The sequence below is a fragment of the Oncorhynchus mykiss genome, chromosome 12 (assembly GCF_013265735.2).
Source record: "Oncorhynchus mykiss isolate Arlee chromosome 12, USDA_OmykA_1.1, whole genome shotgun sequence".
NCBI classification, from domain to species: Eukaryota; Metazoa; Chordata; class Actinopteri; order Salmoniformes; family Salmonidae; genus Oncorhynchus; species Oncorhynchus mykiss.
The window spans coordinates 55,909,464-55,928,691 of NC_048576.1; the positions used below are offsets into that span (position 1 = coordinate 55,909,464).

The following is a 19,228-nucleotide window of genomic DNA, read 5'->3' on the forward strand; positions in this document are numbered from 1 at the left end:
AAAATATATATATGAAGAAGTGATAAATATGAATCCATAAACTGCATTTACAAAAATCAGACACTTTCGTCAAATTAGGAAACGTCAAGATTAGCATTAAGACCCCCCCCCCCCGAACAGACTAAAATCTCATTAAACTGTATTAACCTTTAATGTAAGCCAGCCTCCTAACAACATGTCCGCCGTCCTGTCCCGATGTGGAGCAGTACAGTCATTAGTATTCTCCCAGCAGGGATGAGCATGCAGCTTCACTGGTCCAACTCATCTATTAGTATTCTACCTACTGCTGGCAGATGCAGCTAGAAGGCCAAGGCCATTAATATTGCCATGGAGGGAGCAGACTGCTGCAGCAGAAATAGCTGCCGATCGGTCTCCATTGAGCCCACTTAACATGGAGTAGCAACGCTAACGTACACTTCCAGCTAACTGTGTGTCTACAACAAGACGTTGATAGACAGATAGACGGACTGACAGGCCAGCAGTCGCAAACGAACACAGGAGGAACACACTGACACACAATAGTCCTATGCTTAACAAAGCACAAGAGAGAAATCAAGGCAATGGATCCAAATGTTAAGTCTATGAGGAAGGGGTTCATCTGTAGTGGACAGACTAGTTAAACATATAAATGGTACCATCTGGGTTAACCAATATTAGGAAGTGGTAGAAAGGGTGCACTAGCTGAATATCCCAATATGAGGGACCAATAGGGATTGGGGATACTAGCAAATGGGAGTTTGCATCACTCTACTGGAACTCCAAAACACCAGCTACCACTAAGACATTGAGTACAAACACTACTCAACACTTCACAATACTAAAGGAACCCTCTATACATCCCTCTTCTACACAAGAGAGTGGTCTGTTTGAGGCGTGGGGAACTAACGCACACATCAGATCACCTCTTGTCCAAATACAATACCTTGTTCCAAGCTTTCCCAAAAGTCTGCAAGAAACCAAAATAGGCAGGTTTGATACGTTACTCGTGTGTGGAGGACAAAGTGGGATTCTTAACATGGCGTGGTTCATCACAGGTAAATAGGAGAGATACATCTCCTTCAAACTCAACTGTCCAACACTAAGAGAGAGACACATAATGAACAGAGAATGGGAGCTAGCACAGCTCTAACAACACAGCCCACAGTGGAGCCCCAGGGAGGTGTTTTTCTCATCAGATGGGAGGAAGATAAAGAGAGGAAAATAGGAAAATAAAGCCCTCTGGCACTCAAGAGCACTCTGGGGGAGAATGAGGGGGCAGAGTGGCTGTCCCTCTCTGTTGGCTCCCAGGGAGGCTGAGTGGGTCTTAAGGCTTCCACATGCTTCGGTTCGGCTGGCACCTAGCCGAACTAGGCTAGGCAAATCAAATGAGTGTGCTGGCATACTCCCTTAAAAGACGTTCGCTTGAAAAACAAGAAAAAAACTGCAATAGTACTGTTTGTCCATCTTGAGAAGCCGTAGCCAGTATCCACGTCCTCAAAATAGTCCGAATTAATCTAAGATATCTCAAGAAATCTGTCATTCATTTTGATGTTCTTGTTTGAACTCTTAGTCCCGGCATTTAACATCTAACTAAGATGTCTGGTGCAGTATTTCTCAAGTGAAAAAATGTGTATGAAAAATAATAAATCTATCGTAGAATGACAATAAACCCTTCATTGAAGAATCCCTACTGTTGACCAATGACCGACGAAGGGGCATAGACTTCAGCTACCAAAATTGGGCTTGCCTTGAGCCAAAAAAAAGTGTGCACGAAGCAGGAAAAACCCTTGACGAAGACCAAAAAGACCAAAAACGTCACAAAAATGCACAATCTGTTCTGAACTGTTTTGGATGGAAAGCATGCAGACGCCTTAAGGGAGCACCAAGAGGCCTGCTGCCCAGCCTTCTCCACCGGAGAGTGGGTGACTAGGCTGGAGGGGCGAGGCTGCAAATAGATGTGGCTGAGTACTTTGGTCATGGATGAAACATTTGCACTGTAGTGGAGAAACCATTCCAAATGAATGGGAGAGCTTCTTAATGACATGAAGGAGCAGAGCAGGAAAGGAGGGCACTCATCAGCATTGGTGGAAGTATCTGCTGCTGAGTGCTATGCTTCAGCAATAAGGCCAGAGGGGGGTGTGGTATACGGCCAATATACCACTGCTAAGGGCTGTTCTCAAGCACGAAACAACGTAGCATTCAGGGCTCGAACCACCCAGTTTAGAATGCTCTTTATATAGTCATAGAAAGAGACACATTGGACATGGCTACGGGAAGATGTTTTGTGTTAGGGGTGCTGTCGAGGGGGTAGGGTTTGGTGCTGAGGAGTATTTTTCTCCGCTCTGCTGACAAGTATTTTTCCCCGCTCATACAGAATTAATAAAGGCCGAGTTCACTAATAAAAAAATTATAACAGAAAAAAAGTATATATATATATGCTTTTATTTCCCGTGGCTATGGACTGCCGGTACCTCCTCATAATCCAACCAGGGTATATGGTTAAGACAGCATAAAGGATGCTTCGTTTAAACATGTGGGGGTAGTGACAGTTCCACTCCTTGGCTGAGAGTTAGTATGGTGGGAAGATAGAAGCATGATACCGCTGTGTGTGTTAGCGTGCCAGGGTGTTGGCTGATTGGCTGGCTGGCTGGCCGGATGCATACCGATGGTGCAGTGCTCTCCGTTCCAGCCCTGTTGGCACTGACACTTCCCATCCCGGCATGTCCCGTGCTTCACACACAGCGGGTTGCAGAGACGCTGGTCACACCCGGCGCCTGTCCAGCCCTCCTCACAGCGACACACACCGCCAACACACAGGCCGTGGGCGCCACAGTCCGACGAGCACACCTCTGTGGAGAAACACACATGTAGGCACATGAGCACAGTAACAGGAGAGGAAAGCAGTACAGTCGACGGACACAGGGAAATGGATGGGTTTCACAGAGGTGGTCGTCACAAAGAGATGTGGCCATGGCGCGTGTTGAGTGTCTTTCTGAGTTGTAGAGACTAGTGAGAGAAGTAGTATAATATATGCCATTTAGCAGACGTTCTATCCAAAGCAACAGACATGCATGCGTGGTCCCGGGTATTGAACCCACCATCTTGGCATTGTAAGCACCATGCGCTACCAACTGAGCTTACAGAGGGGAAGGTGTGTGTGGTATTACCTACCCATGGAGCAGTCTGGTCCCATCCAGTTTGGGTCGCAGCTACAGACGCCTGTGTCGGGTATGAAGGCACCGTGTCCGTGGCACTGGTCTGGGCACTGGGCCCTGGGATGCTCACAGAGCGGGCCGGCCCAGCCTGGCTTACAGTGGCACTGCCCACTCACACAGGTACCATGGTCAGAGCAGCCTGGGTCAAGACAGTCCACTGATACACAGATAGAGAGAAACAGAGGCATGACGTCAATGCACCTAACAAAAACGTAGTAGCAGTAGTAGTGAATAGTGAATATACTTAAAGTAGGGAATATTCTGAAAGAGAGGAGGCAAAATGGCCATTTCTGATGTATTCTCAGTCCCTCCGTATAACAAGAACTCTCTCTACTCTGCCATCACACATCTCGCTTCTCTACTTACCCTACTTTTGGCTCCAACTCCACTTCATCCCAGATGAGCAGAAAACCCATCAGAACATAAGTGAATGAATCAGCTCCAGGGCAATTATTTAAAAGCGGGATCAATGGAAGAGATTCCATTCCCGTAATAACGTTTCTGATGTACAGTGGGGGTCTGAAATGATTGACGACCGTGACAAAGTTGAGCAAAGAATGACCGTGTAAAATAAATCATTTAAATACTGAGCTATATTGTATGCAAAGGATATGATATTATTTTTTTATACGAACAGAACTGCTCAGAGAACAACTCATTTAAAAACAATTCTCAAGAAGGTAGGGGGTCAAAATGACACCCCTGTTTTCAACACTTCAGGTGGTGAGGATAAAAGAGTATTTTTCCAAAATGTTTCATGAGATTGGAGAACACACTGGGAGGGACCCATGACCGTTCCTCCATACAGAATCCTTCTAGACCACCGATATCCTTCGAACTGCCCTGTTCAATTCAAACAGCAGGTTTTTAAATGGGTTTCAAGTCCGCCAATTAACCATTTCTTTTTTTGAAGGTTTTTGGCTAAAATATCCTGGTACATGAAGTTCATGATGCCGTTGACCTTAATAAGAGCCCCCAAAGACCAGCGGCAGCAAAATAGCCCCATAACATCAAATATTATTTTCTGATCATGCGTTCTCGTTTTGACGCCAAACCCACCTCTGGTGTGCATGGCCAAAGAGCTCTATTTTCATGTCATCTAACAAATGGAAAAGCCGAACAGCATTGGCTCTTGGATTGGAACTGGAGCTTTGGTCTGATGACATGATACAAAAAGCTATTGTATTGTATTTGAACTATTTATTTTATACAGACAATACTTGCTCATCATTATCAAGGGTGTCAATCATTTCAGACCCCACAAAACATTAGGAACACCTTCCTAATCTTGAGTTCCATCCCCTTTGCACTCAGAACAGCCTCAATTTGTCAGAGCATGTACTCTACAAGGTGTCAAAAGTGTTCCACAGGGATGCTGGCCCATTTTGACCCAAATGCTTCCCACAGTTGGGTCAAGTTGGCTGGATGTCCTTTGGATGGTGGACCATTATTGATACACACAGGAAACTGTTGAGCGTGAAAAACCCAGTAGTGTTGCCGTTCTTGACACACTCAAACAGGTGCGCCAGGAACCTAGTGATATCCCGTTCAAAGGCACTTAAATATTTAGTCTTGTCCATTCACCCTCTGAATGGCACACATACACAATCCATGTCTCAATTTTTTATTATTTTATTTTACCTTTATTTAACTAGGCAAGTGAGTTAAGAACAAATTCTTATTTTCAATGATGGCCTAGGAACAGTGGGTTAACTGCCTGTTCAGGGGCAGAACGACAGATTTGTAACTTGTCAGCTCGGGGATTTGAACTTGCAACCTTCCGGTTGCACCGCTCTAACCACTAGACTACCCTGCCACCCCAATTGTCTCAAAGCTTAAAAATCCTTCTTCAACCCGTCTCCTCCCCTTCATCTACATGGATTGAAGTGGATTTAACAAGTGACATCATTAAGGGATCATATCTTTCACCTGGATTCTCCTGGTCAGTCTATGTCACGGAATGAGCAAGTGTTCCTAATGTTTTGTCCACTCAGTGTATATCACTGCAGTCTCATACTTTTTGAAACGTAATATGACACTACATTGTGAATCTCCCTGAAGGCAGGTGTGTGTGTGTGCGTGTGTTTGTCTGAGAGTGGGCGTGAACAAGTGTGCGCGTGATCTACAGCGCTGCACACCCTACCTTCCTCGCAGGTGTCGCCGCGGTAACCTGCAGAGCACGTGCAGGAGCCCTCGGAGCAGGTGCCACGGCCGTTACAAACTGGGTCAATACACTGGCCCACTGGGACGTCACACTCTGAACCCTTCCATCCGCTGTAGCAGATACACGAGCCCTTGTCATACTGGCCATTGCCACTGCACAGGACCGGGCAGGCAGCTAGACAACGTGGGAGGAATGAGATACAGCAAGGGAGACAAGGTGAAAGACATGGGCGTTAGGTCCTATTTGAGTCATGCTCCATTTTATTTCAGTAGATAATCACTTATGTTGAGATTGGACTCAAACTAGTCATGGTGGCTCTTGTTACGAGGATCAAGGTAGGGGTAAAATATTCCACAATATACATTTGAGTGATGCTTCATTTAAATATATCAGTATTGAGTCACTTAGGTTGAGACGATCCTATTGGACATGTCTCAAAACGATGATGATTTTCAAGATAGGGGTGAAATATACCTACAGAATACACAACTTGACAGCCGAGCGCAGTGATACCAAAGTACGTACCTTTGGCACAATCCATGCCATGGAATCCTGGAAAGCAGTGGCACACGCCCGACATGCACTCTCCGTTTCCATGGCAATTCTGCGGGCATTCTTGCACTGAATCTACGATCGAACAGAAATCATTGAAAACAGACAAGTAATTACAACCAAAATATGAGATCTGATATGATACAGGATGCGATTGTTCCCACTCCTCTCACCTCCCTCTGTTTGATCCCTCTCCTGTTTTGATTAGGCAGACCTCCTCCCTCACCACCTCTTCCCTCCTTACCGTTCATAATTAGATGCGTCTAAATAATTAACAGTCGTTAACGTTTCACCGGAGGCCGAACCTGCGACTCTTTCTACAGCTAATAGAATAGTCTGTGCCAATAAGAGTTGAATGCAGAGAACGTCACGTGTTTGATGGAAGAACTACAATGAAGCGGCAGAATGGTGTGAACACATTGACATTACTCGAAAAGGGGGGGGCAGCTCCTGGGGGGGCATGTCAACATATACTCTATACAGCTTTATGCAAAGACTACAGCTCAGTAATTAAGAGGACAGGTGAAGACCGATGAGCTTTTGCGATTCGGGTCATTTTTATTAAAAGAATTCTCTGTAAATATCCATTAGCAGATCATTCAAAAATGCCTTAGCACATTATTCAAACGATTCAGCGTACCAACACTCTTTTATAGCACACCCCAAATGTCCTCAAACAACCCCCCCCCCCCCCCCCCCCCGCCACAAGTGAAAACCTCCCCCCATTACAACATTACTCATCCCCACTGCTCAGTTAAGTACAATTACTGTAATATAATTGCCTCAATCACTCAGTGTCCCTACGGCAGTAGGCCAGTGGCAGAGGCTACTCCACCACTGTATGTTGCTGCCACTGTTGCATGTCCTGTGTGCCTCCCCACGGAGGATTAGAGGTTCATGGAAGCATATAAGGCAAAGGAATAATGAGCAGATGTGTATTCATGTACTAAGAGAGTCTACTGTTGAAGACAAAAGCGCCACTTTGACCTTGTGCATATCAATGTAGCCAGTAGGTCAAGCCAACCCATTCGTCTCAGCTCCCGTTCCCCTCTCTTTTAGACAAGTTTAAGCCCACGCCCTGTTCTGTTGCCCTTTGTTCTCCTTTTCAGTAGCATCGTCCTTCAGACCAGTCTTCCTCATCACTGGTTATCATTTCAACTCATCTCTAAATCAAAAGATGTTGTTTCATGCCTTTACTGCAGCAGAGCCTGCCTGTGTGCTGTGTAGAGATAGTGTTTTTCTTCGGGGGAGCTCCTGACAGTCATGAAAACTTCAAAACCAAAGCAAGTGCAAATATTAATGGTGTTTTTTTTCTTTTCTTGTTTTGTTCTCAGCTGTTGCAGAAATGTGTCATTCTCCCCCTGAACAAGGCAGTTAACCCACTGTTCCTTGGTAGGCCGTCATTGTAAATAAGAATTTGTTCTTAACTGACTTGATTATAGATTTTTTAAATGCAGCTTACAGACAGAGAGGACATACATCTTTTACAATTCAATCTCTCCCACTCAACCTTGCCAACACATTCAGAGTTCACTACTAATATCAGTCTAACCCAAACTGGCCAACAGGGCTGCAAACCTGGAATGGTGCATTTGTAGAACTCACTCAGAGGTGTTACTCGCTACCAGAATCCAAAAATGGTTTCCCTGCCTTTACGAAGAGAAAACAGAGATATAGAGCAGGGAAATACAATAACAGCACCCACCTAGAGCCACGGTGCTGAAGGAGACAGACTCCTTGTCCTTGCCGTCGTTGTAGAAGGCCAGATGCCAGGTGCCAGGGTCCAGGTATTGAACAAAGATGGCCTCGTTCAGAACCACCGTGTGGATGCTGCGGCGCTCCCGAGGAGACTCCACCACACTCCACTTCTCCTTCCCGTCCAGACGCTCCATGTAGTCATACTGAACAGAGAGAACAGGGTTAGTCAGGAAGGAAGGGGCACGGCAGGTAGTCAACTCTGCTTAATAAACCCGGTTTATTAAATTCAGGTGGAATTAATGTCAAGGTCTATAACATATCTGTGACATATGTAATATACTTCTATGATAGCTATATCCAGGTCTAAAACATGACCTATCCAGGTCTAAAACATGACCTATCCAGGTCTAAAACATGACCTATCTAGGTCTAAAACAATATAGACGGCCATTGCTGGGTACCTGTGCATGGGAGGGGGGCAGACCCTTGCGGATGTACACCCCAAAGAGTGCATCTTTGCCCAGGGAGATGTTGAACTTGAGGAACAGGGGCTGGCGGAGGTGTAGTAAGGAGCGCCAAAACACTCCTGGGGGGATGTCCTGGCTCACCCGCCGACCTACCTCCAGCTCACCTGTACTTATACTACTGTTCCTGTACACCCATGGTCCTGAAAGAGAGACGGAGGAGGGAATGGGGATGGGAGAGAGAGAGAGAGAGAGAGAGAAAGAGAGGGGGTGAGTGAAAGAGAGAAGAGAGAAAGAGTAGGTTAGACATACCAAATCCAAGGTAAAGGCCCCTGTGAGTTTACCTCAGATCTCTGTCGAAATAACCCCTCTGCTGTGATAAAACCCAGAGGAAAGTCAATGTCTCCAGCTCATGGAGAGGCAATGCAAATATTTGTGTTTCATTGCGGGGGAAAGAAACCAACATACAGATGCTGTTTTACTAAGGTGTGCATTTTACAACACTATTAATCATCTCACACTGTAAAAGGGTTTTAGATTCATGTTTACATTGTAGTGCTGTAGGATGCGGCATCACACAGTTCCTGTAGCTCCTTTTCCCTATGGGGACTGGTGAGGAACTAAAGGTCTGCTACCATTCTCCTCCTCCCTCTGAGGGGGATTACCGTATTCCCAGACCTGTTTATCATGCAGCTCTCATGGGACTGAGGGGGTCGACAATAGTGAGGACTTTGCTAAATCATCGTAGTCCACCATCATCTGTGGTGCAACATACTGCATCTCCCCTTAAAAACAAAAAACGTTTGAGAAATTGATGCAGGAACAGGAAGTTCCTAGTATTAACTATAACTGCAAAGGTTGCTATCCCTCTCTGGTTTTGAGCAGTTAACCCCAAATAGTTTATTTTCCTAGCTGAGAAACCTCTGGCTGTATTAATATTGGATGAGGGAGAGAGATAAAGAAAGAATGGGGTGAAGAGAGAGAGAGAGAGTGAAGAGATGAGGTCCTAGGTAGCGATCTATTCCTCCCACAGTATTAAAGCAGGGGTGTTATTCCTCCTGAACACATCAGGCAGATCTGCAAATGTCCTCCTGACAGTGAGGATCACAGACACACAGCGAGAGAGTCACACTAACCACAATGCTCTGGCTCGCCTCCAGCACAGTCTCACAGCTCCCTCTCTATGTCTTTACTGCAGAGTGACCTCAACTCATCTAGACACCAGGATCCAAGCCCTGGAGGTTAGGGAGGCATCGACCGTTTAGTCTGGAGGTCTGCCTCACAACACAGTCTTATGAAAAACTATTCCCAGTCCTGCCAAACCCCGGAGAACCCAACGCGACTGCTGTATCTCTCAGTAGAGAGCCGTTTGATGCCATTCCCAACAGATGACAGATGTGCTCTCACTCATATCTTGTCCTTTCCACAACCTTCTCTAATTACATGAAGCCCAGCAAATTCAAACGCTCAATTTCAGCGTCTGGCTTAAACAAACTAGCTTGGCCCAGACATGCAGTGTGTGTGTGTGCGTTTATGTGTGTGTGTGTGTGTGTGTGCGGGTGTGTCGGCTCATCAGACAGCCCATGCTTGGCGGCTCCTCAGAGCCACTCCAGAGGCCCTCCATCAAAGCCAACGTCACGCTGTTGGAAAAACACTTCAGAGGACGAGTTCACAGCTCGAGTCTCCGAGAGCGATTTCACAGCTCCTTCCGCCCACACTACGCCTCCTCTAGTTGGATTAGATGGAATGTGTCGTTACAGTCCTCCTAAATTAAGACGTGCCTCTGACGCGGCCAGCAAATTCTACAGACCGAAGGGCGTGATATGGTGTTTTAACAGCAATCAAACAAATGTGCATTGGTATGTGTGAGGAATTACTAAATATTTATCTGAGGGCTGAAGGCTTCCTTTCTAATGTGTTACTAATTCACAAGGGAAATGAGGCATTACATGCACTATGGCGGACGGATGGTCAGCCTTGTGCCATCCTTTGATTGCGCTCCGACAGCAAACTTCAAAGCGCAAGGTAAATAACCTGAGTTCTAATGCAATTGGCAACGCTCCTTTAATAGAACCTGTGTAAGCTCTGTTGATGTGATTAGTATTCTATTAGGAGTTTTGCACCAGACGGGGTAAGCTTCACTATAATTCAAACACTCCAGACAGCAGAAAAGGGAGAACTCGTTATAATTTGTTCATTAACAAATGAAAGCCAGGGACTTCTTGTTCTTCGTTCTTGCACATTAGCAGGTTGTCGATTTCCACTACATCCTTCCCTCCATTCATAAACAAATCTAGCCCAAAGCTACCAGACCTCTAGCCCAGAGCTACCAGAACAGCCAGAGCCTCACTAGCTGTTAGAACCCCCAGTACAGTCTCCAGTCATCCATGCTGCCTCAGTGTAGTGTAGTGGAGGGTTTCAGCACCATGGCCAGGGGCGGTAGCTGTGTGGACTCTGGCTGTTCTTACCTCTGCCTCCGGAGGGCACTGTTGCCACGTCGCTCCTGCCCGGCAGGCCAGTGCTCAGTCCGTTGTTGATCAGGTGACCATCGGCCGGTTTCAGCTGCCAGTTGAGCCCCAGCAGATTCAGAACTGATCGAGACACAGAGAGAGAGAGAAAGAGAGAGAGAGAGCGAGAGCGATAGAGAGCACAATACCATAGTGTGAATATTGTAGTGTATATACCACTAATACACAGAGCTGGGCTGTTGAGCTGTGCTGGGTTGGGCTGGCCTCAATGGCCAGGCAGCTTGCCCACACAGGTGGACTGGAAGCCCACAGCCCAGGAGAACAGTTTAATAAGCCTCTCACTTCACTACTTAATCACAATGGCCTTTAGGTAAATCACTTCATCCCAATACTCAAGAGAAAACTCTTGAAACAGCCATGCTAGAGTTGGCTTTGTCTCATACCTTCCTGTATATTGGATTAAATGCTGGGACATCCTAAATCTTGATTAAAAAGAGACAAATAGGCTGAATCTGAATAATAATAAAACAAAAATATATATAAAATGCTTTGAATTTAGTGACCAAGTGGCAAAGATAACTCTTCTTCTTCTTGAGTTAATCAGCTCGTACATTCCATCGCTAGGAAAAGACCTTGGATTAATATCTCAGCAATTTTTCATCTACTCCCCAGAACTCCAATTACTGCTGCCAATGACCTTTTGCACAGAGCGAAACCCAGAGAGTAGAACATTCAGGTATATCAAAATTCCCAAAAATGTAGCTATTAGGTTGGGACAGGAATGGCATCTGCTTGAAGCACACGTCAACCTCACTATAACAAGTCAGACAGATCAACACTCTTATTTTATAATTGTTTTAATTGTACCTTTATTTAATGAGGCAAGTCAGTTAAGAACAAATTCTTATTTACAATGACGGCCTACCAGGGAACAGTGGCTTATCTGCCTCGTTCAGGGCCAGAACGACAGATTTTTACCTTGTCAGCTCGGGGATTCGAGCCCGCAACTTGTTGGCCCAATGCTCTAACCACTAGGCTACCTGCCGCTCTCTATGATAATATAAGGAACAGTGGTTTTGTCAGTCAGAGGTCCTAAGGTCATCTACATGACAACATGCAGAGTGGTCCAATGGCTGTTCATAACAGGGGTAGAAATGAAATCTACTCTACAAACGGCTACGTGGGGAGAGGCCGAGGGGGTCTTAATATTCTACCCAGTCCCTCTTACCCTAGTCCACATGGATGCACACCAGCACACACACACTGACATTGGTATGTACAGGCACAGCAGTATGCAAACAAGCATACGCACGCAAACATATACACGCATGCACACACACGCGCGCGAAGATGCAGACGTATGCAGTATCAGTGCTAATGACTCACCTTCATCTGTGCCCTACTATCCCAGCTACCCCCCACCCCCCAGGGCTGAGGCAGACAGTAGGCTGAGGAGAATGAATGGAGCAGGATGGGCCCCTCGGTATAGCTCCTGTCTGAACTGTTCAGCTTGACTTGTGGGCAGGCAGGCTATGCTCCTGTGCCACTCCACTGTCAACCTCTCTACCGTCACAGAGATGGAGCAGCCTTTCTTCACTATCTCCATTTACTCTCGCTTTCTCGCTCTTCTCTCCTCTATCTGCTTATCTGCCACAATCTCTCTCCTTCAATCTACCTCCATCTCCACATCTCCTTCATTCATCTCTCTCTGCAGCCTTTCTTTTCTCCCACAGCAGTCACTAGGCCTCTGTCCCAGATACACTTTGCTATCCAGACATTGGGCTGCTGCTGCTGATCCTGGCACAGATCAGGGACAAAGAGGTCCAGGAACGTTATCAATAATAAGCTCTCTCCGAACGCTTTGTCTAACGGGACACAATTCACTGCATTTCTGTCGATGCCGGCAAGAAACCCATGTCTTTCTACTCCGCCTGTAGAGGGCACCCTTGCTATAAACCATTGCAGAGTTCAAAGGGGAATTTTTGATAAGGTCTATGCATGGGGAGCCAAACTGCATATCGACTCGGTCTTGCAACGAGACACACCTCTATACAGCAATGGCGCCACCTTCCGCAATTCAGGATGGTGCCAAGAGCCACAGACAATCCATTGCTAATTGTATTAGATCATTTAACAACAATCAAACGATGCCATTCTAAAAATAGCACTTCTCAATGACTATTTTCAAACCATCTCCTCACGGCGTGCACACAGTCACCCTACATTTAAACACAAGAAACAACAATCAGGCTGGCTGTGCAGCTATAGTTATGCACACTATAAATGTGCCCATGGGGAGGAGTGTAGAAAAAGGATCAGAGAAACAGGCACTTTGCATACATTAGCTCAAAGACGAGAGCTGCAGCACTGCACTGCTTACTGCGGTCTGCATGCTGCCTGTACAACTCCCAAGGTTTACCTAGATAATCATTAGCTGATTGAATAAAAAGCTTGTCAATGAGGCGAAGAGACAGTAAAAATAAACCTAAATGACAGCCCCTCAAGCTGTTGGTCATCCTCAGTTAATTCTGAACAAGAACCCAAGTTCTGCCGAGGCATTAATAAATCCTCGCCTTCGGGTTCCTCCTCCCTCTCCAGCTTCTTTCGGTACAACACACGGTCTTCTGCAGGCCTCTCTAAAGACACACATATATACGTGTAAAGCAATGTAAGCTAGGTAATCAGTGGTTCATCAGTCTGTCAATGAACCAGCATGGCAAGTGTTAAATACTCTCTGTCGCTTCAATGCACTTAAGACTGCTTAATCACATCTGGGGGAAATCTTCCACAAACTCATTTTCGGCCCTGCAATAAACATGAATAATTAACAGAAAATGTGTTAGATGAGAAATTCATGAGATGGTGCATAACAATTTATGTAATCTTTATCTATAATTCACCTCCTCAAAGTGATGTATAACATTACCTAGAGAAGTACTAATCTGAGAGATGACCTCAACTCTACCGGGAAGGCACTGTGAGTTCCCCGTCTCTGTCTCTGCTGCAGGAGCAAGACGCTCCGACTTCAGGTCACATCCATCATCAAGGAACAGCACAGAGAGATACTAATGCAGTATAATTATTTATTATTGGCTACCACTCACTTCAGTGGTTATGTATCAAAACTCAATGTGACGATCCAAAAAAAAGATAGTTGTAATACATTGGTCTGGGGAGTCTGATGAATTCTATGAATCTAACAGGTGAAGAGTCCTCAGTTTGAGGACCGAGACTGGGTGTGGTAACAACAAAAAAATGATTCCCGAATATTAAGCCTTTATTCTTGTAATACCCCCATGTGAGCTGCTCCCTCCAGGGGATTTCTCCTGCAAACGCAAACACAGCTAAGTCTAAAGGCTTTGAAGTTCAACTACAAAGTGGAGCAGACCCAGGGGCCAGGGGAGGGAGCTTGCCGGGCCGGCTGAGGAAAGGAAAGCAGGCCGTGCTGGGGATGAGGATGGGCCGTGATGTGATGTGATGGAGGAGCGTAGAGCTCAGGTCTGCTCGGTTGGTCCCCTGGCAGGACCAGCCTCTGATGAACCGGTAATGAAAACAGCCGTGGGCCTTGCTCCCTTGGTGCCACACCTCCTCTGACTGATGCAACTAAGTGGCAGTTCACAGCAATCTGAGGACAGGATTACAGGAAGTTAAAAGCAGGTGTGCAGTCTGTGCAGCACCACCACCACCACCCATCCCCCATCCCCGAGAGACAACTCAAATTATAGGTGTGTAAACACAGACGTTAGGCTCCAACTTTCACACACACACACACACACACACACACCATATAAGTCACACACTTATCAACACAAACTCAAATCACCAACACTCTGCCACACACAAACACACACAAAAAAAGCGCACTGTGAAATAAAAAGCTTTTATTCCCACTGATCTCCCGGCGTGTTTCCATCTTTGAAGTCTGTTTGATTTGTCGTTCACAGCTTCTAGCAACACTGTTGTGAATACAAATGTGTGACTACGAGAAATCGACAGTGTCTCTCCTAACAATGAAAAGCCAAGCCAATAACAGCAGCCCTTTCTGGGGTCTATCCATCCCCGCAGCAGCATTCTCTCCAATCCCTCCACAGTGTGTACCTTATCCGCTGCTCTATCCTTGACCACTGAGGGACCCCAGCCTCTGAGAGATGATGCGACATGCCTGTGCTGCGGAGCCATTTTGTTGTCTGATCATCACCCTTTCTGCAGACCCATGGAATCTAAAAAGGATTACCACCCCACCAGCAACCCCCGCGACCCCCCTCTGCGAGGGCGAGATGTGGGTGTGAAGAGCAGCGTGACGAGATGGATCCAATCTATTCCACTCCGCTTGTCAAAATCCCTGAGCCCAACCATCGGTCCCCCAGACACCTTTTCTTTCTTCTATAATTACAACCTTCGTGTTATGAGTTTCTCTCTCTTACTCTTTCACCGACTCCAAATGGACCTTGTCACCATCCTGCCCATGTGCAAGTGCTGAGGAGACAATTTGTGTGACAGCGTTATATACCCCTGTCGGTCTCATGAAGGAGAGCCAGGGAGAACATCCACACATATGCCAGCAGCATACCACCCTGCATCCCACTGCTGGCTTGCCCCTGAAGCTAAGTAGGGTCGGTTCTGTCGTTCCCTGGATGGGGGATCAGATGCTGCTTGAAGTCAAGTCAATCAAATTTATTTTATAAAGCCCTTTTTACATCAGCCGATGTCACAACGTGCTGTATAGAAACCCAGCCTAAAACCCCAAACAGCAATGCAGATGTAGAAGCACGGTGGCTAGGAAAAATTCCATAGAAAGGCAGGTATCTCGGAAGAAACCGAGGACAGGATTACAGTGGTTTTGGAGGGCCAGTAGGGGGCACTCTTCCCTCTGGTCTAAGGAGATCCCCATTTCAGGGCAGTGAAGGGGACATTGCCCTGCGTAGGGTTCCTTCTTGTGGAGGGAATGTTAAAACAGGTATCCTGACTCTCTATGGTTATTAAAAGTCCCATGACACTTAGCGTAAGAGTAGGGGTGTTAACCCCGGTGTCATGTCAAAATGTCCAACCTGGCCCCATTCCATCATGGCCACCTAATTATCCCCCTCATTCCTAATTGGCATATATCACTCACCTGATAGCTGATGTGTGGTGAAAATGGCACAAAAATGGTTGCTGTGCATCACCCAGGTGGGTGCTACAGTACACATTGATGGTGGATGAGGTGAGTTTCCCCCTACTATAGGAAACGCCTTGAGTACCTCAGTTGGTAGAAAAGCGCTATATAAATCCAATCAATTATTTATTATTATTATTATTATTATATCTGGAGTCAGGCCACATGCTCAGCCTCCCTCTCTACAGCTGCAGCTCTTGTACAGCTCATACTATGTGCGTCTAACCGTAACCGGCCAAGTTCACCAATGGTGGCTGGCCATTCCAGCAATATTGCCAAGGTGCTCTGCTCTCTGCTGCTTTGAATCCGAAATAGACCTGAATTTACTATTACTATGCAGGCTGGCATTTGTTTATAGCGAGAGGTAAAAATATTAAATTAAGTGGAATGGAAATAAAGTTGAATTTTGATTGTCATTTCTGTACGCCAGAAGCAGAATTTAGAGTAGAATGAAGAGACGAGGACTCAGGGTTGTGGATTGTTTTTTCTCCAGTTTAAAGCGCGTGCATTGTATAGCATATCTAACACATCCATGACATGCGGCATAAGGAGAAGTTTCACTCAAAGCCTCATCTCCAAAGTAGGAAGGGAAGGAATTTCAGGTTAGGCTCTCTCCAGTGTACACCGCATTCATTCTGCACATTAAGTTTTGCCAGCATGAAGGTCAAAGTCTCCAAAGGCTTGGGGACATTGGGGGTCGTGTTTTCCAGGGCAGAGCCAGTCTGATGAGGCAGATATTTATAAAAAAAAACAAAAAAAACTGTGACAGACTAGGCGTATTGATGGAGCAAAGGTTTCAACCGGAGAGAGGAGAACCACGCAGGGCTGAGGACATCTACCACCTGTCTCACATGTTTTACCACATGGCCTGTCACTAATGATGGACAGATGACTACAATCAGAACCCACACATAAAAGTGACAGCCGCCAACCCTGCTCCATCACTGATACCGGAGGGAGAAGGGGAATAATATGAGTGGATATGTGCCTGTGCATGTCAGGTGGTGTGTTATTCTAAATACATTGTAGGATTTTTAATGAATTTATTTATAAATTATGGTGGAAAATAAGTATTTGGTCACCTATAAACAAGCAAGATTTCTGGCTCCCACAGACCTGTAACTTCTTCTTTAAGATGCTCCCGTGTCCTCCACTGTATTAATGGCACCTGTTTGAACTTGTTATCAGTATAAAAGACACCTGTCCACAACCTCAAACAGTCACACTCCAAACTCCACTATGGCCAAGACCAAAGAGCTGTCAAAGGACACCAGAAACAAAATTGTAGACCTGCACCAGGCTGGGAAGACTGAATCTGCAATAGGTAAGCAGCTTGGTTTGAAGAAATCAACCGTGGGAGCAATTATTAGGAAATGGAAGACATACACGACCACTGATAATCTCCCTCGATCTGGGGCTCCACGCAAGACCTCACCCCGTGGGGTCAAAATGATCACAAGAACGGTGAGCAAAAATCCCAGAACCACACGGGGGGACCTAGTGAATGACCTGCAGAGAGCTGGGAACAAAGTAACAAAGCCTACCATCACTAACACACTACGCCGCCAGGGACTCAAATCCTGCAGTGCCAGACGTGTCCCCCTGCTTAAGCCAGTACATGTCCAGGCCCGTCTGAAGTTTGCTAGAGAGCATTTGGATGATCCAGAAGAAGATTAGGAGAATGTCATATGGTCAGATGAAACCAAAATATAACTTTTTGGTAAAAACTCAACTCGTCGTGTTCGGAGGACAAAGAATGCTGAGTTGCATCCAAAGAACACCATACCTACTGTGAAGCATGGGGGTGGAAACATCATGCTTTGGGGCTGTTTTTCTGCAAAGGGACCAGGACGACTTATCCGTGTAAAGGAAAGAATGAATGGGGCCATGTATCGTGAGATTTTGAGTGAAACCCTCCTTCCATCAGCAAGGGCATTGAAGATGAAACGTGGCTGGGTCTTTCAGCATGACAATGATCCCAAACACACCGCCCGGGCAATGAAGGAGTGGCTTCGTAAGAAGCATTTCAAGGTCCTGGAGTGGCCTAGCCAGTCTCCAGATCTCAACCCCATAGACAATCTTTGGAGGGAGTTGAAAGTCTGTGTTGCCCAGCAACAGACCCACAACATCACTGCTCTAGAGGAGATCTGCATGGAGGAATGGGCCAAAATACCAGCAACAGTGTGTGAAAACCTTGTGAAGACTTTTGACCTCTGTCATTGCCAACAAAGGGTATATAACAAAGTACTGAGATAAACTTTTGTTATTGACCAAATACTTATTTTCCACCATCATTTGCAAATAAATTCATTCAAAATCCTACAATGTGATTTTTGGGATTTTTTTTCTCATTTTGTCTGTCATAGTTGAAGTGTACCTATGATGAAAATTACAGGCTTCTCTCATATTTTTAAGTGGGAGAACTTGCACAATTGGTGGCTGACTAAATACTTTTTTGCCCCACTGTATGCCCATTCTAATCCTGTTTTATGAGTCATTAGGTTGATTTCAGTGTCAATGACCCATCTTTTTTGGTTTTATATCATGCCTAATAAAAGCCCCTGCTTATAGCCAGAGCAGCAGCTCCAGCATCAGTTCAGGTAACATGCAGTGCACTCGGAAAATGTTTCAGATCCTTTCACTTTTTCCACATTTTGTTACGCTACAGCTTTATCCTAAAATCGATTAAATGAATGTTTTCCCTCATTAACCTACACACAATACCGCATAATAAAGTGAAAAGAAGTTTAGACATTTTTGCAAATTTATTAAAAATACAAACAGAAATACCTTATTTACAAAAGTATTCAGCCCCTTTGAGATATTCATTTCAGGTGCATCCTGCTTCAATTGATCATCCTTGAGATGTTTCTACAACTTGAATGAACTTCACCTGTGATAAATGAATTTGATTGGACATGATTTGGAAAAGGTACACACCTGTCTATTTAAGGTTTCACAGTTGACAATGCATGTCAGAGCAAAAATTAGGCCTTTATGGTAGAGTGGCCAGATGGAAGCCACTCCTCAGTAAAAGGCACATGACAGCCCACTTGGAGTTTGCCAAAAGGCACCATGCCAAGCGTCACGTCTGGAGGAAACCAGGCACCGCTCATCACCTGGCCAATACCATCCCTACGGTGAAGCATGGTGGTGGCAGCATCATGCTGTGAGGATGTTTTCAGTGGCAGGGACTGTGAGACTAGTCAGGATAGAGGGAAAGATGAACGAAGCAAAGTATGGCGAGATCCTTGATGAAAACCTTCTCCAGAGGATCATGACCTCAGACTGGCGCAAAGGTTCACCTTCAAACAGGACAACGACCCTAAGCACACAGCCAAGACAACGCAGGAGTAGCTTGGGGACAATTCTCTGAATGTCTTTGATATGCCCAGCCAGAGCCTGGACTTGAACCCAATCAAACAACTCTGGAGAGACCTGAAAATAGCTGTGCAGCAATGCTCCCCATCCAACCTGACAGAGCTTGTGAGGATCTGCAGAGAAGAATGGGAGAAAATCCCCAAATACAGGTG

The 19,228-nt window shown here is 45.7% G+C and overlaps 1 protein-coding gene across 2 annotated transcripts in view; it reads right to left on the bottom strand.

Moving 5' to 3' along the window:
- The window catches only part of LOC110537818 (teneurin-2), a 123,829-nt gene that overhangs the window by 17,411 nt on the left and 87,190 nt on the right, over positions 1–19,228 (bottom strand). For both annotated transcript variants that reach the window (XM_021624226.2, XM_021624227.2), the window contains exons 5-11: positions 10,541–10,663; positions 8,070–8,275; positions 7,616–7,811; positions 5,884–5,985; positions 5,338–5,532; positions 3,151–3,351; positions 2,643–2,828 (exon numbers count right to left, since the gene is read on the bottom strand). In XM_021624226.2, the coding sequence (XP_021479901.2) occupies positions 2,643–2,828; positions 3,151–3,351; positions 5,338–5,532; positions 5,884–5,985; positions 7,616–7,811; positions 8,070–8,275; positions 10,541–10,663 (1,209 nt within the window). The remainder of the gene's footprint in view (positions 1–2,642; positions 2,829–3,150; positions 3,352–5,337; positions 5,533–5,883; positions 5,986–7,615; positions 7,812–8,069; positions 8,276–10,540; positions 10,664–19,228) is intronic.